Genomic DNA, 25,167 nt, shown 5'->3' on the forward strand with positions numbered 1-25,167 from the left:
AGCTGGTATAAGTGGGAGTTAAAAACCAGAGTTAGAGTGTACAAGTCTTGCTGATTGCTTGCCGTTTGATTGCTTGCCGTTTGATTGCTGGGTTGCATTTTTGGGGCTTTTCCTTTTAGTTTTTCATTTGCCTTTTGCTGTCACTTTTTAAATCGCTTTTTTTTTTTTTTTTTCTCTGGTTCCATCAGTCTATCAATTAAGGGGGGTGGTTAATTGCTCACAGGTGCCTATTTAACTGGGTGTAGGACTCAGTCTGAGCGTGCTCAGTCTGAGGCTGTGGAACTCGGTGTAAGTGGAGCTGATATAAGTGGGAGTTAAAAACCAGAGTTTAAAACAGGAGGTTATAACAGGGGTCATAGTACCTGTGTAGTGTGAGTATCTGAGTAGTGTGTGTGGATCGTTAGTACTTGTGTATTGTGTACTGTATACTTGAGTATTGTATAGTGCACGTAGGTCTGCGACTGTTCTGCGATTGCACGTAGGTCTGTGAGTACCTGTGTATTGTCTTGAGTATTAGTACCAGGAAGCTAGCTGTTAGGCAATTTGGACAGGGTAAAATCCCCAAATCCTCACTAAATTTAATAGGTACGATGCCCGGCAGGTGTGGAGAGGCGACTCTTTGTACATCTTGCCGCATGTATGCGTTCCTTGATCATCCGATCGAGGGCGAATACTGCTGTGCAAAATGTAAGCACATTGTTTCCCTGGAAGCCCAGGTTCTGAATCTGGGGAAGCAACTGTCAGCACTGAGAAGTCCCTCCATACTAAAGGTAAGCCAGGAACGTACACGGCAGGTGCCGGCAGGGGCCAGCACAGAGGCGGGTGGAGACAAAGAGGTGCAGGCACTAGCAAAGAGTAGATGGGTGACAGTCAGGAGGGGTAGAGGGGGAAGTGCCAGAGAGGCCGATCCAGGACTGGAGCATCCCAATAAGTACGCTCCATTGAGTGACATTAGTGAAACCAGTCAGGGACCAGCACTGCTGGAGATGAGGGACTCTCCTAGCTGCCAGGGGAAGAACTCCTCCAGTGAGAGTGGGGGGGCAGCAAAGGGAAAGGAAAGACAGATTCTGGTGGTAGGGGACTCAATTCTTAGAAGGACAGAGAGGGCAATCTGTAACCAAGACCTGAAGCGCCGAACAGTATGTTGTCTACCGGGCGCTCGGGTTCGGCACATTACGGATCTTGTGGACAGATTACTGGGAGGGGCTGGGGAAGACCCGGCTGTCATGGTGCATGTTGGCACCAATGACAAAGTCAGAGGCAGATGGAGTGTCCTAAAGAACGATTTTAGGGACTTAGGTGCTAAATTGAGGAAAAGGACCTCCAAGGTAGTGTTCTCAGGAATACTACCGGTACATCGAGCCACACCAGAAAGGCAGAGGGAGATTAGGGAAGTAAACAAGTGGCTGAAGAGCTGGTGTAGTAGGGAGGGGTTTGGGTTCCTGGAGGACTGGGCCAACTTCTCTGTCGGCAACCGGTACTATAGAAGGGACGGACTGCACCTAAATAAGGAGGGTGCAGATCTGCTGGGAATGAAGATGGCCAAAAAGTTAGAGGGGTTTTTAAACTAGGCGATGGGGGGGGAGGGTCCAGAGACAGTGATAGCCAGCGCGGAAGATATTCCAGAGGGTAGTATTAGGGGCATTAGTGGTAGATTAACCAGAGCACAAAAACACAAGGTGAGTACAGTAGCAAGTCCTAGTTGCAATCTTGAAACACCCAATACGAGGACAATATGCGACCGGTCTAAACTATGTGGCATGTTCACCAATGCCAGGAGCATGGCGGACAAGATGGGTGAACTAGAGATACTGTTGTACAAGGAGGATTTGGATTTTGTGGGAATTTCAGAGACCTGGTTCAACAGCTCTCATGATTGGGTGGCAAACATTCAAGGGTATACCCTATACCGCAAGGATAGAGAGGGTAAAAAAGGGGGAGGGGTATGCCTATATATCAAGAATAATGTACAAGTGAATATGAGAGATGACATCACTGAGGGAGCTAGTGAGGAGGTAGAATCCTTATGGGTAGAGCTCCAAAGGGATGAAGCTAAGGGGAAAATAATACTGGGAGTATGCTATAGGCCCCCTAACCTGAGGGAGGAAGTGGAGACGGATCTCCTATCACAAATTGGATTAGCAGCAAGGATGGGAAGTGTTATCATAATGGGGGATTTTAATTATCCAGACATAGACTGGGCGGAGGGAACCGCGCATTCATTTAAGGCTCGCCAGTTCCTTAATGTCTTGCAGGACAATTTTATGGGTCAGATGGTAGACGCACCAACTAGAAATAAAACATTACTGGATCTACTGATTACCAACAATACAGACCTGATCACAGATGTGGAAATACGGGGCAATTTAGGTAACAGCGATCACAGGTCAATTAGTTTCAGTATAAATCACACAAATAGGAAACATGAAGGGAACACAAAGACACTGAATTTCAAAAGAGCCAACTTCCCTAAACTACAAACCTTGCTAAAAGGCATAAATTGGGATAAAATATTAGGAACAAAGAATACGGAGGAGAGATGGGTTTGCTTTAAGAGCATATTAAATAAGGGCAATAGCCAATGTATCCCATTGGGTAATAAATTTAAAAGAGCGAACAAAAATCCTGGATGGCTTAACTCCAATGTAAAAATGCATATAAAAGCAAAGGAGAAGGCCTTCAAAAAATACAAGGTGGGATCATCCTCAGCATTCAGACTTTACAAAGAATGCAATAAGAAATGTAAGGGTGCAATTAGGACGGCTAAGATAGAACATGAAAGACACATAGCGGAGGAGAGCAAAAAAAAATCCCAAGAAATTCTGGTTACAAAGGATGGGGAGATGGCAAAGGTATTGAATTTATTCTTCTCCTCAGTATTCACGAGTGAATCGGGGGGGCTTCAGTAACCAAAACTGCAGTGTTTATCCTCATGACACAACACAGGAAGCACCTACATGGTTAACAGAGGACGGAATTAAAATTAGACTTGAGAAACTTAACATTAATAAATCACCAGGACCAGATGGTTTGCATCCGAGGGTACTTAGGGAACTCAGTCAGGTGATTGCCAGACCGTTGTTCCTAATTTTTACAGACAGTCTATTGACTGGAATGGTACCAGCTGATTGGAGAAAAGCCAATGTAGCACCAATATTAAAAAAGAGCCCAAAAACATCCCTGGGAATTACAGACCAGTTAGCCTAACATCAATAGTATGTAAACTCTTGGAGGGGATGATAAGGGACTATATACAAGATTTTAGTAATAAGAATGATATCATTAGCAGTAATCAGCATGGATTCATGAAGAATCGTTCTTGCCAAACCAATCTATTAACCTTCTATGAGGAGGTGAGTTGCCATCTAGATAAAGGAAGGCCCGTAGACATGGTGTATCTGGATTTTGCAAAAGCATTTGACACAGTTCCAAATAAACGTTTACTGTACAAAATAAGGTCCGTTGGCATGGACCATAGGGTGAGTACATGGATTGAAAACTGGCTACAACGGCGTGTTCAGAGGGTGGTGATAAATGGGGAGTACTCAGAATGGTAAGGGGTGGGTAGTGGGGTTCCCCAGGGTTCTGTGCTGGGACCAATCCTATTTAATTTGTTTATAAACGACCTGGAGGATGGGATAAACCATTCAATCTCTGTATTTGCAGACGATACTAAGCTAAGCAGGGCAATAACTTCTCCGCAGGATGTGGAAACCTTGCAAAAAGACCTGAACAAATTAATGGGGTGGGCGACTACATGGCAAATGAGGTTCAATGTAGAAAAATGTAAAATAATGCATTTGGGTGGCAAAAATATGAATGCAATCTATACACTGGGGGAGAACCTCTGGGGGAATCTAGAATGGAAAAGGACCTGGGGGTCCTAGTAGATGATAGGCTCAGCAATGGCATGCAATGCCAAGCTGCTGCTAATAAAGCAAACAGAATATTGGCATGCATTAAAAGGGGGATCAACTTCAGAGATAAAACGATAATTCTCCCGCTCTACAAGACTCTGGTCCGGCCGCACCTGGAGTATGCTGTCCAGTTCTGGGCACCAGTCCTCAGGAGGGATGTACTGGAAATGGAGCGAGTACAAAGAAGGGCAACAAAGCTAATAAAGGGTCTGGAGGATCTTAGTTATAAGGAAAGGTTGCGAGCACTGAACTTATTCTCTCTGGAGAAGAGACGCTTGAGAGGGGATATGATTTCAATTTACAAATACTGTACTGGTGACCCCACAATAGGGATAAAACTTTTTCGCAGAAGAGAGTTTAATAAGACTCGTGGCCACTCATTACAATTAGAAGAAAAGAGGTTTAACCTTAAACTACGTAGAGGGTTCTTTACTGTAAGAGCGGCAAGGATGTGGAATTCCCTTCCACAGGCGGTGGTCTCAGCAGGGAGCATTGAAAGCTTCAAGAAACTATTAGATAATCACCTGAATGACCGCAACATACAGGGATATGTAATGAAATACTGACACAATCACACACATAGGTTGGACTTGATGGACTTGTGTCTTTTTTCAACCTCACCTACTATGTAACTATGTAAGCTTTTCACTTTTTCAGGCAATAATGGGTGTTGGTTTATAGTTCATTAATACTGTATGTATATACTGGTACTATTCACACATACTGGTCCAATATCATTTACTCTACAGACATATCTGAATTTTTTCAACTTTGCCTATTACATCTGGAGGGTGCTCCTGGGTTGTGTCGGTGCGATCACTTTCTCCTTGGGTTCATTCCCTCAGCTCCCGGGATAGACTTGCAAAACTGCTTATTTAGAACCATTTATACGCAAGTATTCCAGGTAGGGGTGCACTGAATGTAAATTTTGGTGCCGAAACCAAAAATGAAAGATGCACTAGGCCAAAAACCGAAACTGATCGCAAAAATTACAATTAATAAAAAATATATATTTTATATATATATATATATATATATATATATATATATATATATATATATATATATATATATATATATATATATATATAATTGTATTGTATTCAACTTTTTAATATCATCAATTTAAATATGAATTTATTGTTGGCACCTTTAGTGCAAGGTAGGTCAAGAAAAATGCAGTCTGCAGTCTCTAACCATCTCTTGTAGCATGTCTGCAATCATAAACACATTGGCAATAGTATTAGCAAAATTTCCATTCGGTGCACCTCTAGCAGATATGATGCAGGAGATGGTCAGAGACTGCAGACATAGTACAGCAGACCAATGCAGCCTCACCAATTCCTGACATATGCAGCCTCACCAGTGCCTGTGCCCATCGTATGCAGCCTCGTCAGTGCCCGCATCAGCGGCGATCTCAGTGTCACGGAGCTGGATTTGAATTGCATGGGCCGCAGTAACAATGTCCCGCCTCCTGTGATCACATCACACTGATTCAATGTCCCGCCATTGGATCAGTGTGCAGTCTATCACAGGAGGTATGGCCTGGGCACTCAGCTCCGTGACACAGGGAGATCGCTGTGAAGAGAGGAGGGAGGACTGGACACAACACTCCCACAATGGGTGGACGACGCCCCCTTTCGGTATCAGCTATTTCCTTTTGGCCGAATGAAAAAACACCATTTCCGGACAATAATTTTGGCGGCGGAAATTTTGGTGCACCTCAAATTCTAGAGAGATATACACCATGTTTTCTTTTGCCCTACCCTTTTCTCATTATATGGGCGAAACATTAGAGCCTATTTGGTACACTTTTGCAGATACGCTATGCGTTTTCTCCTGATGAGTGGCAACTGGCCACGAAACGCGTCGAGCCTAGCAATGTCATCATTATGTTCCCAACACATAGCTTGACAACTGATTAATTTGCATTCTATAAAGCATTTGTATCCATTACACAAAGAGCATTGGCTTTCTATACTAGTTACTTCCATGGGATACCATGTGATTTCAGATGCGTGCATGTACATACACAAATTCCTCTTTTTTGTATGTCATCGCCTTGTGTATATATAGATAAAAATACTCTTGTTCAACGCTTTGTTTATATGCCAATTAAACAATTTCGCCTACCACGTGTCTTGTGCCTCACTCAAAGTCCCAAAATCACCTTTCTTATTTCTGATTTAGGGATGGAGGTGCACGTTATTTAAAGTCTCACAACCCCCTTGCTTTCTATAAAATATTTTTTTTAAGACACTCAATCTTTCTCTGACTTTGTCATTGGTGCCAACATGCACCATGACAGCCAGGTCTTCCCCAGCCCTTCCCAGTAATCTGTCCACCAGATCCGTGATGTGCTGAACCTGAGCGCCCGGTAGACAACATACAGTTCGGCGTTTCAGATCTTTATTACAGATTGCCCTCCCTGTCCTCCTGAGAAATGAGTCCCCTACCACCAAAATCTGTCTTTACTTTCCCTTGACTCTACCCCCCCCCCCCCTCACTGGAAGAGTTCTTCCCCCCCCCCCTGGCAGCTAGGGGCATCACTCAGCTCCAGCAATGATGGTCCCCGACTGGTTTCGTAAAGTCACGCAACGAGGCGTACTTATTGGAAAGTTCTAGCCCATGATCGGCCTTCCCTGACTTCCTCTATCCTTCCTGACCATCACCCATCTACTCTGCTCTGGTGCCTGCACCCCTTTAGCTTCACCCGCCTCTGTGCTGGCCCCTGTCAGGTACGATCCCAACTCTCCTTAAGTATAGAGAGTTTTCTCAGTGTTGACAGTTGCTTCCCTAGATTCAGAACCTAGGCTTCCAGGGAAACAACGTGCTTACATTTTGCGCAGCAGTATACACCCTCGATCAGATGATCAAGGAACACATACATGGCGCAAGATGTACACCGAGTCACAGCTCCAATCTCCACACCCGCCGGGCATCGTACCCACTAATTTAATGGGGGATTGAGAATATGAAATATATCTATCTATAGAGAAAAAAAATAAATTTTATATATATATATATATATATATATATATATATATATATATATATATATATATATATATATATATATATATTTGTTTTTCCCTCTAGAGAGACATAGCTGCACAATTGTTTTTTTTCTTAGAATAAAGATCACGATTCTCTCAGTGTAACAACTTCTTTCACATTATACAAAAAAAAAATTGGGCTAACTTTACCATTTAGTTTTTTTTACATTAACCACTTCCAGACCGCCACACGCCGATATACGTCCTTACTTTGAAGGGGGATATCATTGTTATGGTAGCAGCTAGCTGCCATAACCCCGGTATCCTCAGCCGGCAGTGCGCTTTCTGATCTAATACAGATTCACACACATACATAGTTTTTGACATGCAGCATAAAATACTGCAAAGCATTGTGTTAGACTTTTTACCTTTACATACCAGGGGCACAGACAGCGAAACAAACATTACAGGGGTGTTATTCCTTCTCTATGCTATCCAAAAACGTAAAAAACATTTTTTGGGCTTGAGTAGCACAAAAAAAAAAAAAAAGAAAATTGTACCTGTTCCAACTTGCATACTAATTCAACTTAACAAACCTACAGACCCCATCTTGTTTGTAACCCGGGGACTCTGCCTGTACAGTACCAATAACCAGGCAATTCTTATTTACATTTCTAACACCAGCACAATGAGAAAAACAACAAATGAATACCATAGACATGCATCTCTTCTTGCTCCAACCTTCTCTCCTCCTCTTCTTTTTCTTGTTTAAGAGACATTGCTATCCATTTAGTTTTCTTCTTTGAGGCTTGTTGACCCACCACCCTGTCCTGTTCCTTTTCTCGTTTGCTCTAAAAGAAAACAATAAATCAAAGTTAAGTCTGCTTTACTAAGAAAAAAATAAATCAGCCTTCTCACAAGTTAAAGTATAGGTTTATTCACAAACAGAAACATGTTACAATATAATTGTACACCTCTGAAATAAGTCAATTTCATATCAGTGTTATTTGCATATTTCATACTTGGTGGTTCTGTCAGCAGTCCTGGGCATCCTTCTGCCTATGGAGGACGATGCAGTACCATACCTATAGAATTAGCTACAAATGTGTTCTAACTTCTACACAGGAGCACAGCCTCTTCAATCAGTGGCTCACTGAGAAAGCGAGCCTCTCCCATACAAAAGTAAAGCCTCCACCAATATCCCTATATTAAAAGTAAAGTTTTGCAAATTATTAAAACCTACATTTCCCTTCTGATATGAACCCATAATTAAAAAAAAAAAACACACCACATTAAAGAGTGAGAAAATATTTAGGCATTATAAATTGGTTAAGGAATTATGAGATTTATTGCCCTGCATTTTGCTATATTTTCAATTGTGAAAAAAAAGATGATCTGTATTTTCCAGTTTATGTTAATTAAATGAAGTCTATTGTTACCCACGCTGTGAACTAACATGCTATTAGCAAGTTCCCAATGTCAGGAGGGCGTTAAAGTATAACTAAAGGCAAAATGCTCTGTGCCCCTAGGGAGATTCACCCTCTCCATTTGTCCTGTTTACCATCATTGAAAGTGAAAGAAAATCTTAAAATTTTGGGTTGTCCCCAGAAAAGTAATAGCGGGGAAACTAGTTCCGGTGACTTTGGGGTCACCAAGGAACTCCTTTCATTTACAGGGATTTCCTCTCACTTCCTGTATGGCTATGAGAAAGTAAAGGGAAAACTCCGCAATGGAACACACATGGCAAAAAAAAAAAAAAAAAAAAAAAAAAAAGTTCGAGGGGTTATAACCCTCCCTTGATCTATCCAAAATATAAAAAATAAATAAATAAATATAAAAAATTTGCCTATAGTTTTACTTTAAAGTCTGTATTCCCCAGCTGCAGCACTACCAGTATATCACTCCAGTCCCAGTAAACACACTGCACAGTGCAACTGGGGAACATAGCCATTAGCAACCATTACATCAAGGTTCCATGGATGGGTTTCAGGGAGTCCATGAGGGTCAGTTATAAAATATCATTTACATTTACTTTATAGCCATCCCCTTGTCCCAATCAATGGTTTACCTTTGAAACAAATAAAGAAAACACACCTTTTCACTGCTTTTAGCGCCAACCGTCTTTTGATTCATTGGCCCATGTTTACCATTTAAATCTGTATCATTTCCTGCACAACCACCATCTTGTGCCACTCCATAATAGCAGGTGCCAATTTTCATTTTCTAGTACTAATAAAATTTGAGCAGAATTTGTTTAACCAGTTCAGCCCCGGAAGATTTGCCCCCTTAATGACCAGACCATTTTTTGCGATTCGGCACTGTGCCGTTTTAACTGACAATTGCGCGAGGGTGCGACTTTGTACAAAAACAAAATTGATGTCCTTTTTTCCCCAAAAATAGCTTTCTTTTGGTGGCATGCGATTTTTATTTTTGCACTTTACACAAAAAAAAGTGACAATTTAAAAAAAAAAAAAAATAAATAATTTTTTTTTTTTTTTACTTTTGGCTTTAATAAATAGCCCCTATTAAAAAAAAAAAAAAAAATTCTTCCTCAGTTTAGCCCAATATGTATACTTCTACATATTTTTGGTAAAAAAAAAAAAAAAAAGTCGCAAAAAGCGTACATTGGTTTGCACAAAAATTATAGCTTCTACAAAAGGGGCTATATTTATGGCATTTTTATTATTATTATTATTTTTTTTTTTACTAGTAATGGCGGGGATCTACGATTTTTTATCAGGACTGCGACATTGTGGGGGACAGATCGGGTACTTTTGACACTTTTTTGGGACATTTATACAGCGATCAGTGCTAAAAAAATGCACCGACTACTGTATAAATGACACTGGCAGGGAAGGGGTTAACAGTTAGGGGGTGAGGAAGGGGTTAGCTGTGTCCTAGGGAGCGATTCTAACTGTGGGGGGGGAGAGGACTGCCTGGGTGAGGAGAGCGATTTGTTGTTCATACTTAGTATGAACAACAGATCACTCTCCTCATTCCTAACAGAACAGAGATCTGTCAGTTTACACCGACAGATCTCTGTTCTGTCTGTGTGGAGCGACCGCCGGGCCCGCTAGTGGTCGGAAAGCGAGCCGACATATAGTTATGACAGCTCTCCCAGGGGAGCCAACCTGCCGCAGTATAACTGCGGCGGTTGGTCAGGAAGTGGTTAAAGCGGAGTTCCACCCATTTCCTGAACTTTCTCTATATTCCATGTCCTTAGCTCACCCTTTTCAAATTGGCATTTTTATTTTATTTTTTCTGCTTAGAAATACCTATTTTCTTTTATTTCTTCTCAACTTCCACCCCTCCTCGCCTAGGCGATTACGTCACTAGGCGATTTGCAAGGGTTACTGGGAAAGCGTCGTCATGTATACCAGGAGTCTTTGCGAATCGCCCACTGCCGAAATCTCACGTTATTTGCGGATGACGCGAATGGGCGATTCTCTGATGACAGGAGAAAGGGAGGCAAGCGGGGTAAACATTCTGACAGCCTGCAGCTACCACCCCCCGGTCACACCGCCACTGCCTGAGTTGTGCTGAGCTGCAGCCCGCTGGCCCTTGACAGCACCCGCCACAACAGGCCGACATTGCTATAGCAACCGGTCAGTAAGGACGGTCTCGCTGAGGCATTAATGCGCATGCACAGAGATCCAGGAAATTAACACAGGAGGGCTTCAGATGCCCACAGCCAAAATGGAACCTGCCTGCTTTCGAGATCTGTGAGTAACAAACTATTTTTCCAGAAAGTAAAAGCACAATAAATATGACAATGTTAGAAATGTTCATTTACAGCTTTTGACATTTACAGAGCAGTCTTAAAAAAAAAAAAAAAAAAAAGTTTTGGGGACTGGAACTCCGCTTTAATTTGCACAAGATGATTATAGTATTTTCAGTGAATGCAAAGTTGTGTTTATGTGAATATTTCTGGGAAAAGGGTCCATGACTCAAAAAAGAACCACTGCACTAGGTGGTTACCGGTCATCTGAGCGCCACAATTAAAAGCTCAACTCTTGGCAAAAAGATTTACCCTTGCAGCGGGTACTCCTCCCCACTTCAATGGTTAACTGCTCATGCTGCCTGAAGGATGAATAAGGTGATACACTTGCTTTATTACTCACTACTTGAGTAGCTGGTACTCTCCACTACTGTCTGTCTCCACTGTCTAAGGCTCGATTCACATCTATGCATGTTGCTTTTGAGCGTTTCTGCAATGCTTTTTGCGGTGCTTGCCGCGTTTTTACCGCAATTACTTTTTGTATCATCATTAGAACCAGTTAGCAACCATTTGGCCAAATTTACAAATTGAGGGTTTAGAGATAGCTGGAAAAGATCATAAGGTATCCACTTTTGCAGATGACATTATGTTATTCGTAAGTAACCCATCACAGATGCTTCCAAATATTCTAGCGGAGTTGAAAAGGTACAGGGAAATTTCAAATTTTAAAATGAATGGAGAGAAAAACGAAATATTAAATATCTCCGTTCCCTTAGCGGAGTGTAGGGATCTTAGACCTCAGTATCCCTTTGTGTGGAAGCAGAAGGGTCTAAAATATTTGGGTATATCTATGTCAGCATCAAAAATAGATTTGTATCAAGATAATTATATGCCCTTACTTAATAAAATTAAACAAGATCTGAAGGGATATCCAGCCAACAGGCTGTCCTGGTTTGGCAAAAATAGTGACCCTCCCGAAAGCCCTGTATATTTCTCAAACTCTCCCGATAAATGTCCCGAGGTCTTATTTCAAGATCCTTAAAGGATTGATTGGAAAATTCATATGGAAGCAGAGGACCACGTATCGCTAATAAGACACTGGTAAGCCCATAGTTGGGGGGGGTTTGTCTCTCCCAGACTTTGAGAAGTATCATGAGGCCGCAGTGTAGGGAAGTAATAGACTGAGTTCATGGTTAGTAAAAATGGGTGCAACTAGAGGGAAATCTAAGCGATTCAAACCTGGACCAGAATATCTGGCTACCAAGGCAACAGAGGTCTTGCCAAGAACTTGGCTTCAATTACAATAGAGACTTTAAGATTCTGAGATAGTTTATTGAAAGCATGTTATGGCAAAACAGTAGCTCTCTAATGCTCCTCTCAGGTACAAATAACTTGCCTCCAGGGAAGGAGAATAAGATGTTCTTAAAATGGACTACCTCTGATTGTCTAAGATCGAAGGACGTTCTGAATGAGAGTGCCCCTTCTTCGTTATCAGAATTACTAGGTATTTTATCTCTCCATGGGATGATTGGGGATATAGACCACTCCACCCCTTCGCTCAGTCCACAAACGCCTTCCATGTGAAAGACTTGTGGATCGGGGGGGGGGAATAAATAGGCATGGGATATCAAGTATTTATAAGATGTTGATCTCCCGACCTGATTCTGGATCTTCAGGCCTCTTGAAGAGTTGGGAATGCGAACTGAATCAAACTATTTCGGAAGTCTTAAAACGTAGTTAAGGAGTATACTCATTCTACATCAATGGACTCCAGAATAAAACTACAAATTGCTAACAAAATGGTATTATGTTTAGGGATGCACCGAAATTTCGGCCGCCGAAACATATCGGCCGACAATGGTCCTTTCAGCAAAGAGAATTTTTGCTGATACCGACTGGGGCGGGGCCTGGGCAGGGGCTCCGCCCCCACCCCTGGTGCCACCTATCAGGGGGGCCACTGCCTGTTTGATTACAGCGCCGGAAACATCACAGCTTTCATTTCAATAGCTGTGTGTTCCCCGCTGCGCGCCATCACATACAGCCCCTCCCCCTTGTCCAGGCACTTTGATAGACAGATCACCCGTCCCATTGGTGCCCGGACAAGGGGGAGGGGCTGTATGTGACGGCGTGCAGCAGGGAACACACAGCTATTGAAATGAAAGTTGTTATATTCCCGGTGCTGTAATCAAACAGGCGGCGGCGGCTCTCTCCCTTCACTGGCTGCAATGGGGACACAGGCTGCACTACTGGGAACACTGGCTGCACTACCGGGGACACTGGCTGGCTGCATCTGACGGGCACTGGTGAGGCTGCTATGATCTCTTGTATCATGTCCCCAGTCTCTGACCATCGCCTGTACCATGTCCGCAGTCTCTGACCATCGCCTGTACCATCTCTGCAGTCTCTGACCATCGCCTGTACCATCTCTGCAGTCTCTGACCATCGCCTGTACCATCTCTGCAGTCTCTGACCATCGCCTGTACCATCTCTGCGGTCTCTGACCATCGCCTGTACCATCTCTGCGGTCTCTGACCATCTCCTGTACCATCTCTGCAGTCTCTGATCATCTCCTGTACCATCTCTGCAGTCTCTGATCATCTCCTGTACCATCTCTGCAGTCATATTTTTAAAAACGTCACTTTCGGTATCAGTATCGGTTTTCGGGATCGAGGAAGATTTATTTTCAGTATCGGTTTTGGCACCAAAAAACCCATTCGGTGCATCCCTAATTATGTTCCATCAAAATCATATAAGATTAACTCAGATTTGTCACCTTTATGTTGGAGGGCATGTGGGGGGGTAACACATGCTCATATTTGGTGGTGCTGCCCTTTGATCCAGCCTTATTGGAAAGAAGGATTGAGCCCAATTAAAAGATCAGCAATGTGGAGGTTAAGCAGAACCCTTGGCAATGTTTGTTCCATGCTACAGATGAATCAAGGAAGTATAGAACAGCTATTCCCCCCTTTTTTGTTAAATGCAGCGAAAGTACTAATCCCAAAATATTGGAATGCAGAGAAAATACTGACAATTAAGAAGTGGTTTAGAAGTAGACAGAACTAGGCTAATGGAAGAATTAATTGGTTTACAAAATGATCTTGGACCAAGATTTTATAGCACATGGAGAAGCTGGCTTGAGTTAAAAAAAAAATCCAAGATATGAGTTATATGGGTAATGAGAATACATCCTAAAAGATAAGGGTGGAGATGGAATAAAGGGAGCCTCTTGATTGGAATATTAAGATTAGGGCCACCTTACCTCTCTCTCCCCCCCCCCCCTTTTTTTTTTTCACTAGGATTGAAGAATTCACTTTTTTGGGTGTAAAATTTGAAAGAGGACACGGTAATTAGGCAAATCGGTGGTGATAGCTATGTATGGCTTGTACAGTATTCATCCCTAAATAAATAAAATTAAAAATGTTTCACTCTAATATTGGAGTGTCTAAGGGAAGGGAGAAAGGAGGTCCTTTTTATTTTATTTTTTTTTTTTTTTTTTAGGATTTCACTAGGAAGCAGTGCAATTGGGGTAAATATTTTCGTTTCGGGTTGATATCTACTGGTATTTATCTCAGTATCCACCCTTAACCACTTCAGCCCCGGAAGAATTTACCCTCTTAGTGACCAGGCCATTTTTTGTGATATGGCACAACATCGCTTTAACTGACCATTGCACGGTCGTGCGACGCTGTACATTAACAATATTTACGTCCTTTTTTTCCCCCACAAATAGAGCTTTCTTTTGGTGGTATTTGATCACCTCTGCAGGGTTTTTTTTGCGCTATAAACAAAAGAGCGACAATTTTGGAAAAAAAAAAAAAAAAAAAAAAGCAGTATCTTTTACTTTTTGCTATAATAAATATCCCAAATTTAACAAAATAAAAAAAAAAAAAAAAACAAAAACCAAAAACACACATTTTTTCCTCAGTTTAGGCCGATATGTATTTTGCATTTTTTTTTTACCAAAAATATCGCAATAAGCGTATATTGATTGGTTTGCGCAAAAGTTATAGCATCTACAACATAGATGATCGATTTATGGCATTTTAATTAACTATTTTTTTTTATTAGTAATGGTGGTGATCAGCAATTTTTAATCGGGACTGCAATACTGCAACAGACAAATTGGACACTTGACACTTTTGAGACCAGTCACATTTATACAGCGATCAGTGCTATAAAAATGCACTGATTACTGTACAAATGTAACTGGCAGGGAAGGGGTTAACACTAGGGGGCGATCAGGGGGTTAACTGTGTTCCAACTGTGGGGGGGTGGGACTGACTAGGGGAGGAGACCAATCGGTGTTCATACTTAGTATGAACACACAATTTGTCTCCTCTCCCCTGAGAGAACCGAGATTTGTGTGTTTACACACACAGATCCCGGTTCTCGGTGTCACGAGTGATTGGCTCTGGGGACACGCTGCACTGTGTTTCTCTGAAAATAAGCCCGGGTCTTATATTAATTTTGGCCACCAAAAACACAGCAGGGCTTATTTTTGGGGTAGGGCTTGCTGTGCAATGTGCCAAGTGTGAATAAAAGCAAAAGTGCTTGTACACTGCCAGAATCCTCTTCACTAGAGCAATATACATACAATATAAAAAGGTGCATGTCTCCCCTTCCTATAGCGTCGCTTGCACTGCAGAAGGGGAGGGGCTGAGATCTCCCCTGCTGACAGCCAGGAGAAGAGAAGGGGAGAGCAGTGAACATCAGCTGAGCGGCGCTTCCATGGCCAGCTCCGAGCAATGCAGGGGGAGGGGGGCCGAGATCCCCCCTGCTGACATCCAGGAGAAGAGAAGGGGAGAGCAGTGAACATCAGCTGAGCGGCGCTTCCGTGGCCCGCTCCGAGCAATGCAGGGGGAGGGGGGCTGAGATCCCTCCTGCTGACATCCAGGAGAAGAAAAGGGGAGAGCAGTGAACATCAGCTGAGCGGCGCTTCCGTGGCCCGCTCTGAGCAATGCAGGGGGAGGGGGGCCGAGATCCCCCCTGCTGACATCCAGGAGAAGAGAAGGGGAGAGCAGTGAACATCAGCTGAGCGGCGCTTCCGTGGCCCGCTCCGAGCAGTGCAGGGGGGAGGGCCGAGATCCCCCACTGTCAGCCAGAAGAAAAGAAGGGGAGAGCAGCATATAGCGGCGCTATAAGAAGGCATCTGATTAAACAATACCACAGAAAACACACACCTTTCACACTATACAACAATCGCAATAGTGAGGATTCTAGCAGTTTGCAATAGGGATGCACCGAATGGGATTTTTGTGGCCGAAACCGATACCGAAAATAAATCTTCCTTGATCCCGAAAACCGATACTGAAACAGCACCGAAACAGGCTTTTTTTTTTTTTTTTTTTTTTTTAATCTATTACCCAAAAAAAATATTGGATATACAAAATTGTGTTGTATTCGTTATATTACTTATATTCAACTTAATCATTAATTTTATGACGAAAAGAATACTACAATCCAGTAATGTCCAAAAGTACTTTAATAAAAAGTAACCCACATAAAATCGGACAGTGGACACAGAAGATAAAAATAAAATAAGACTGCAGACAGTGCACATTGCACCACCATACCAAATAAAACAGGCATAAAAAATAAAATAATATATAATAATAATAATTTAAATATAATAATAATAATAATAATAATAATAATAAATAAAAATGCCAAAGACTGACTTTTTTATATTTTATTAATTTCCAACTTACATCAGAACTAGTAATTCAGTTCTCTCTCCCTAAGGTTTCAGCGGCTGGATGTGCGATAAGTGTATTTATGTAGCTGCGGGTTACATACATAGTCATACTGTAGACAGCACTGTGTTCCGGCCCCGGGTATGGGCGGAGACAGCCTGGAACACAGACTAGTCTACAGCAACGGTGCTCAGCCAATCACAGCAAGCAATGCAGTCTAGTCTGTGTTTATGGGCGTCACCGCCCATACCTGGAACATAGAGCAGTACTGCCACAGATACAGAATATACAGTTTTGCACATGCAGCGGGCTGACAGCTTAGGGAGAGACAATGATATAGTTTGGCCCAACAACAGAACAAACTATACATGTAAGTAGTACTTTAAAGAACAACTCTCTCAACTAATCATAACAGAAATATGGCAGAAGGCCGTTATTCTGTTTCACAGTTTCTGTAAATATAGCATAGTACAGTGCTATCTGCTATGCTATAATAAAATTTTTATTTTATTATTTTCTTTCAACTTAAATGAGAACTGGGGGGCGTGTCTGGACGAGCTAGGAGAAGGACGTGTGGAAGCTGAGCTCCGCTCTACATATACCCATCCAACGCCATCCTAGCCCATCTTCAATCTGTGGAGCACCTTTCCACCTTCAGAAGTGGTTAGCCTACCTCCGCTGCGGCTAACAAGGGGAATTGGCTACCAGTGCTGCATTCTATCTGGCCCCGGGCCTCCAGCTGGACTTGAGCCCTGTGTGCCCGCCGCCATCTTGAGGCCTGCTGAGGGCTCCGTACACGCCGCCCATCACCCCCACAGCCAAGCAGACAAGAGGAGCCTTTACCTGGCTGCCCGATCGTGTCGTCGTCGGCAGTCGGGGGGGCCTTGGGCGACTGAGGGGTACTGCCTGGTGGTCTCATCCTCTGCCTCGGACTGTTCCCCGCCAGGCGCCATCTTGCGGCCTACAGGATCGGCCTCTTCAACATACAGGCGCAGTGAGTACGGAGGCATCTGCCTACCCACCCCTCTGCAGAGTCCCCCTGGCCGGAATCGGCACGCTCCCACTCCGCCAGGAGCTCCGTTTTGGTGCCCCGCGGCGCTGACTTGGGCCCACAGCGAACGGTGCTCACTCGGCCGGCCGCGAATCTCAGGAAAGACCGCGGCTTCGGCCTACCTATGGAAGACGGCGGCCATCTTGGTACTCCAAGCCACTTCCCCTGCTAACCTACCCAGCTACCATTATAACTACTGAACTCTCAAGCATACCACCCATCAACTGACCCCTTCATATAGTGACAGACCACATACTCTATTACCGCAAACAAAGTCTTCCTTCCGGCCTACCTCTGGAAGCTGGCGGCCATCTTGGTGCTCCAAGTACTCCTAAGCCAATTCCTTACTACTATATCTTATACATAGCTTCTGCTCCCATAAACTTCCATCAGTACAACTATCATCGCTTTTCCCTGTGATTGTTGAAGCGCTTCTAACACTGCTTGCATACTCCCTTCATAAGAATATTTTTGAGTTACAGGGATACTATGATGGAAGCATGTCTCTGAACAGATGTGAGTAGGGGGTGACCCCCACGGCGATCGACCGTATAGTTCCAGTAATGCCCGCCAAAACACCTAAACTCCGGTCTGCCAAAGGTAAACGTCCAGGCAAAAGATCACTGCCCGTTCCAGTCTCCACTGGCTCTATTCAACAGTACTTAGCTAACGCAAGAGACGAGCAGGTCCGAACCTCACGGACCAGCGTCTCTCCATCATCTCACGCTGCATCTGTGCGAGACAGCTCCCCGGCCTGCTCATACTGCTCAGACCTCATGGATGATCCAGGATCCCCTGCGGGTTCCGAAATGAACACGCTAATGAGCGGTCTCAAAAAAGAACTTGCAGGAATGTTTCACAGTTTGGAGAAATCCATAAAAAAGGAAATATATGCTGTCAGATCTGACATGACACATATTCTGGTCAGAGTTGAGGAAACGGAACAGCGACAAGACACACATGATTTAGCTATTAAAGAACTACAGGACACTGTTACCCAGCTGGCCTTTGCCCATCGAGCCTCCCTGTATAAACTCGAAGACCTCGAGAACCGTAACCGTAGAAATAACATTCGTGTCAGAGGTCTGCCAAAAGCAACGGGTGATAATGACCTAGAACCAACTATAAGAGGCATCTTTAATACCATCTTGGGCAATTCAGCCACTGAACCGCTACGTTTTGACCGTGTACATCGTGCCCTAAGACCCCGTAATGCTAAGTCAGATCAGCCCAGAGACGTTATTTGTCGCTTGCATTATTTTGAAGACAAAAATGCTATTATGATGAAGATGCGGGGCTTGCCTAACGTAGACTTTGACGGAGCAGTCATCACCATATTTCCAGACCTTTCTAAGGAAACCTTGGACCGTCGCAGAGCTCTGAAACCGCTCCTTGACCACCTGCGCTCAGACGGGATCACATACAGATGGGGATTCCCAGCCTGCCTAATTGCCACAAAAAATGGTCGGTCACACACGCTGAGATTTCCGGAGGAACTTCCAACCTTCTTGCAAGAACTTAATCTTCCATCCATGGAACTCCCAGGTTGGCAAGACCCAATCCCTAAGCCCAACGGACCCACCTTGGAGAAAGACCCCCTCAAAGAAAAGGCGTACCTCTCTTCCAGGCTCAGCACAAAAGCATGGTTGAAATATGTAACTTTTCACACGTACTAATTTTCTTATTATGGATAATCTTTTACCTACAGGTTGTCTATACTAAGACAGGTTTTGGCCGCAGTTTTTCTCTCTTTTTTTTTTTTATTGTTTTTTTTTTACGTATGCCTGTCTAAATTTGGCCGAAACTGTCATACAGTGGTACTGACCAATGTGCTTTGTTACCTTTTACCCTTGGGTACGTAGTTTAAGTACCGAATTGGTTCGCACTCTATTGCCTAGGGGTTATGTTCTGTTCAAACTGATCCTGGTTACAAACTGGTAATATTTACATTCCTAAATGGAACTAATTATTTACTTATAGTTATAAGTTATTCGTTTTCTCATAGGTCGCGCGCTGTGGGGATACACTTCCTCTGTTTACCCCCCTTCACTACAGCGCAATCCTGTCACCCCCTTTCCTTCTGGGGTTGGCGAGAACGATTGGCCTTATACTTGCCCTATTCAGTCCCCATCTAGGGATTGGGTTGGCCTCTAGTTCTCTCTATCCCCAATGGGAACACTGCAGATTTCTGCGTGATAACTATGTGTCTCCCACAAGTTGGTTAACTTATATATGTGATTTTCACATGTGTTCTTTTTGTTTTTCTTTTCTCTCTCTTTCTTTCCAAAAAAACTCTCTCCTTTTCTCCTTTCTACTCCCCCCCTCTGGCTGGTATGCATGGAAATATAGGCTGAAGGTACATACTATGCTTTAATAATGGCTACATTAAAGGTTATATCGTATAATGTTAGGGGTCTTAATGTTGCTGCTAAAAGACACCAATTAGTCCGTGAACTTAAAAGAGCCACATGTTCTATTGCTTTTCTCCAAGAGACGCATTTAACTCACACAACACCCGTTAAGCTAACCTCATCCCACTTTCCACAGTGGTACTATAGTTTATCAGACACTAATAAAGCTAAAGGAGTGGCCATTGGATTCTGCAGTAATGTATCCTTTAGGTTATCTGACATGTTGGCAGATGACCATGGTCGCTTCCTTTTCTTAAAGGGCTTCATAGGTAACACTCAATGTACTCTTGCAAACGTGTACTGTCCTAACCAAAATCAGTCAACCTTCCTCTCACAAACACTGACTAAACTTTCAAATTTCGCCAAAGGCCTTACTATCCTAGCGGGCGACATTAACATGCCACTAGATCCAACAATTGATACATCCCAGGGCCGCTCTAATATTTCCTTCAAACAACTGAAACTTGTTAAAAAAAAGCTCCTGGATCTTCAATTGATGGACGTCTGGCGCCTTCTCCACCCTAAGGAGAAGGATTATTCACACTTTTCCACAACACACCAATCCTATTCCAGAATAGATAATATATTCCTAGATCATTTTCATCTCCCCCTCCTGCAATCTGCTCACATTGGCACCGCATCTATATCAGACCACGCACCTGTATCAATGACGTTGACCGTGCCTTCCTTACCACGACGCATTAACAATTGGAAACTCAATGATTCCCTTCTCTCTAATGAAGCCGAAGTTTCCATGTTAGCCTCTCATCTCTCACAATATTTTAAGGAAAATAAACTCTCTGACACCTCTCCCTCTGTTGTGTGGGAAGCCCACAAGGCTACTATTAGGGGTCGTCTTATTGAGCTCGGTGCTAGGAAAAAAAGGGAGCATGGTCAACAGATTGATCAGGTTCTACAGCAGATAGCGGCTCTTGATAAACAACACAAACTCTCCATGCATATTGAGCACCTTCAATCCCTCACACTCAAACGTGAGGAACTAAAATCCCTTCTCAATTTAGATACTAAAAGAAAATTCCAACGTTTATCACAGAAATGTTATGAATGGGGAAACAAACCAAGTAAGCTGCTAGCTAGGTCATTAAAGACTAAACAATCACAGTCCTTTATTTCCAAAATCAAACTTTCAACAGGGGAATTAGCCCATGCAACCCCAGATATTGCTAAGGCCTTTAGAGAGTACTACGAAGACCTATATAATGTTAAAAATGACCTGTCTTCTCTACCACAAAAAGAGAGAAGAAGCCGCCTACTTTCCTACTTGAGAGCAGCTAACCTACCTAAATTGCCCATATCTGCCCTCAAAGAAATGGAAGAGGATTTCTCAGTAGAGGAGTTCCTGGTAGCATTGAAATCATCCCCATCCGGCAAAGCTCCTGGACCGGATGGGTTCACCATTTTATACTATAAAACATTCAGCGACATTCTGCTCCCTCGTCTCACCGCTTATGCAAACTCTATATCTCATTCTTCAGGTCTACGCCCAGAATCTCTATCAACTCATATCACTGTCATCCCTAAACCCGATAAGGATCCCACCCTATGTAACAGTTTTAGGCCAATATCACTAATTAACGTTGACATCAAAATATCCCTAATCCAATACGTTCAGAGATGCGCCCAGCCCACCCTACTCCTCTCCACTGACGCTGAAAAAGCTTTCGATAGGGTGGACTGGGAATATCTTAAGATGACCTTACGCCACTTTGGGCTGGGACCTAGGATGTTCCACCGAATCTCATCCCTTTATTCTAACCCCTCAGCACAAATTAGAATTAATGGGACGTTGAGTGACCCCTTTGTCTTACATAATGGAACCAGACAAGGCTGCCCTCTCTCCCCTCTCCTCTTTGCTATCACCTTAGAACCCTTCCTAGCTACAATTAGGCATAATGTTAATATCAAAGGCATACAAATAGGCAAAAGATCCCATAAATACGCGGCGTATGCGGATGACGTACTATTTTTTATCCAGCAACCACGCATCTCAATTCCCAACTTAATGTCTGAATTTTCTACCTTTCAATCCATCTCTAACTTCAAAATAAATTTATCCAAATCTGAAATTTTAAACATTAATATCTCCAAGTCCGAAGTTCTCTTCCTTAAGCCCCTGTTTCCCTTTAAATGGGTATTGAAAAGCATGAAATAACTAGGTATATATTTGACTCCCAATCTCCATTCTTTATTTCGACATAATTATATCCCCTTGCTAAATAGGATCAGGGAGGATCTACGAAAATGGTCCAACTTATCACACACATGGTTGGGGAAAGTGAATATAATCAAAATGAACATACTACCCCGCATCCTTTTTCTCTTTCAAATGCTTCCAATGGGAGTACCATTGGGGTTCTTCACTATATTACAAACTCTGATTTCCAGATTTATTTGGAAGGGCGGTCATTCCAGGATATCGAGAGAGCTACTATTCCGCTCCAAATGCTCAGGCGGTCTAGCACTTCCTAATTTTAAGGCATATTATCAAGCAGTTATCTTGTCCAGGCTGGCTGATTGGAAATACGCTCTTAAATCGAAACTATGGGTACAAATTGAATATTTTTTAAGTGGAGTGGATCTCTCGGTAGCCCCTGGATACCCCGTTCTTGTAGGAACCTAGCTCGATCTACCTCGACTCTCACTATATCCTCCTTAGATATCTGGGACGCCCTACACAAAAAATTCTCATGGAAGTATGATTCTCCTCTATTACCTCTCCTCAATCATAAATATTTCTTACCGGGTTTATTAGATCCAGGCTTTAAATCATGGGGAACGGAAGAATCTCTTCTATTACATCATGTCCTCCATGACAACATACTTAAACCATTACACGTGATCCTTGCTCCTAAACCGACCACATTTCTAGATAAATGGAGATATCACCAATTACAACATTTCTTAGGATCCCTTCCCAACCCGCTTAGAGGTCTGAGTGAATTAAATGCCATAGAAGAAATATTCTACCCAAAAGATCCCCCTTTACATGGAATTTCTCTATTTTACAAAGCTCTCATTACACTTCAAAACCCCAACTTCCCACCTTTCCTGGCTAAATGGGAGTATGACTTAGATTCTTCCCTTACAGATAATCAAAAGGAAAAGATCCTCCAATTAGCCCACACTTCCTCACTGGCCTCAAAAATGTCAGAAGGTCAACTATAAATTGCTTACTAGATGGCATTACACCCCAGCCAGATTACAACAAATGTTCCCCGCCAGTTCCCCATTATGCTGGAGGAACTGTGGGAACAAAGCCACTCGCGCACACATCTGGTGGTTTTGCCCACTCATCCGACCTTATTGGGATGCCATCCGCAATTTAATATTACAGATCTCAGATGTCAATATACCCAATGACCCGTGGACTATCCTTTTTCATTCTACCAAAACCCCCATAAGAATATATAAACGTTCAATTATTCCTCATTTACTAAACACTGCCAAAGCTTTAATTCCTACTTTATGGGGTCAACCAACAATCCCTTCTACAAGAGTTTGGTTACAAATGGTCGATAAGGTACATCTTATGGAGAGCATCACCCACGACATTAGAGGTACCTCTAAGAAACATTCTCTAACCTGGGATTCTTGGAAAAAATTTCAATCCACATCTGTTTATAAGGAACTTATAACGCAAACCTCTTAAATCTCTTGTCTAAGCTTAGCCAACTACACCGTAACATATCATTCCCTTTCACTATGTAGACATGCATGCCAGCAACCCCCCCCCCCCCCCATACCCCCCCTCCTACCCTCTGTTTTCTTACCTTTTCTATTTTCCACTTCTTCTTCTACTCTCTCCTCTTTCATATAATTTTTCTTAATTTTATTTTTTCTGCTTTTATTTATCTCTCAGTTTCTATATACCAAAGTAAGGATTTTTCCTTTTTATATTAATTTTGTTTTGTTTCAAGTGCTCACAAAGTATTAACCCTATGCTATACTAACACTTTGTTACGCTTCTGAGCCAATTATTGGAGGGTTAGCTTATAACTACTCATTGAAATCTGTGAGTGCTGAAACTCTTGTTGCTGTGTTTTCAAGAATGCATTTATTCTGAGATATATGTATATCTTTGTTATACTTCACTTTAATAAAAATATATTAAACAAAAAAAAAAAAAAACTTAAATGAGAACTGGTAGTTTTTTTCCCCAAGTTCTCCCTAAGGTGTCAGCAGCTGGATGCGCGATATAAAAGTGTATGTAGCTGCAGGTTAGATACATACTAGTCATACAGTAGACCGCACTGTGTTCCGGCCTCGGGTATGGGCGGAGACATCCTGTTAGTGGAATACAGACTAGTCTACAGCAGCGGTGCTCAGCCAATCACAGCAAGCCATGTAGACTAGTCTGTGTTTATGGAAGTCACCGCCCATACCCGGAACACAGTGCGGTATAGTACTGTAGTATGTAGACAGCCACAGATACAGAGCATATCGTTTTGCATTTGCACATGCAGCGGGCTGACAGCTTAGGGAGAGACATAGTTTAACTTTAGCCCAACAGCAACAAACTATGGCACAGTAGTTCAAAAGCTGGAGTTCTCTCTTAAATTGAAGTGCAAAAAACTGTAGAAGAACTACAATGAACAACCAACAAATGGCACAACTAGACAATTGAACATACTAGGTAGTCAGTCATACTATGTTGTATGTTCCAATTGTCCAATAGCACAGTCCAATACCAATTCATTTACTATGTTCAACATGATAAATGAATTGGTCTATGCTACGGATTTTTAAATCTATTTCAGTAAAAGTGGCAGATTTTGCTTTAAGAACAAAAGCTGTTCAGCTTTCTCACAGGAGAGACGGTTTCTCTGCTCATTAAGAATATGAGATGCTAGACTGAATAGTCTCACTCTCCGTACTGGTGCTTGGGGCAGATAAATATCTGCGTGCAATCTGTGCGAAGGAAAACATTCTTTGTTGATGCGCCAGTACTCAAGGGGATTGTCGCTTTTGGCAATAGGCTGTTCAGCTAAATAAATGTCCAGCTGCTGGGTAGTTGCACCGCTATGGATTGGGGTGCATGCGTGTAAAATTTCTTCAAAACATATCAGATATGGAGGGAGTGTGTTCCTCTTCACTTGTATGCAACCGTTTCTCACTTTCCTCTGTGCGACACCTCGAAACTCCTTCACTAGATGCTTCCACCACCTCCATTTGTGCCAGTATCATTTCCCGTGCACGCTGCTTTTTCTCCACATTAAAGTAATGCTCTTTAAATCGAGGATCTAGAACTGTTGCAATGCAGTACAGAGGGTTGGACTCGGTGTCTTGAAACCGGTTGGTTACGGCCTTCAGTAGAGTGGTTTTAGCCGTTTTTACGCCATGGTCTGTTTCTACCTCTTTTC

At 42.8% G+C, this 25,167-nt stretch overlaps 1 protein-coding gene across 1 annotated transcript in view; it reads right to left on the reverse strand.

Moving 5' to 3' along the window:
* The window catches only part of LOC141127322 (gametocyte-specific factor 1-like), a 191,605-nt gene that overhangs the window by 98,711 nt on the left and 67,727 nt on the right, over nt 1-25,167 (reverse strand). The window contains exon 3 of the mRNA XM_073613637.1: nt 7,626-7,764. Within this exon, the coding sequence (XP_073469738.1) occupies nt 7,626-7,764 (139 nt within the window). The remainder of the gene's footprint in view (nt 1-7,625; nt 7,765-25,167) is intronic.

Source organism: Aquarana catesbeiana, linkage group LG02 (assembly GCF_042186555.1).
Source record: "Aquarana catesbeiana isolate 2022-GZ linkage group LG02, ASM4218655v1, whole genome shotgun sequence".
In the NCBI taxonomy this organism is placed as follows: domain Eukaryota; kingdom Metazoa; phylum Chordata; class Amphibia; order Anura; family Ranidae; genus Aquarana; species Aquarana catesbeiana.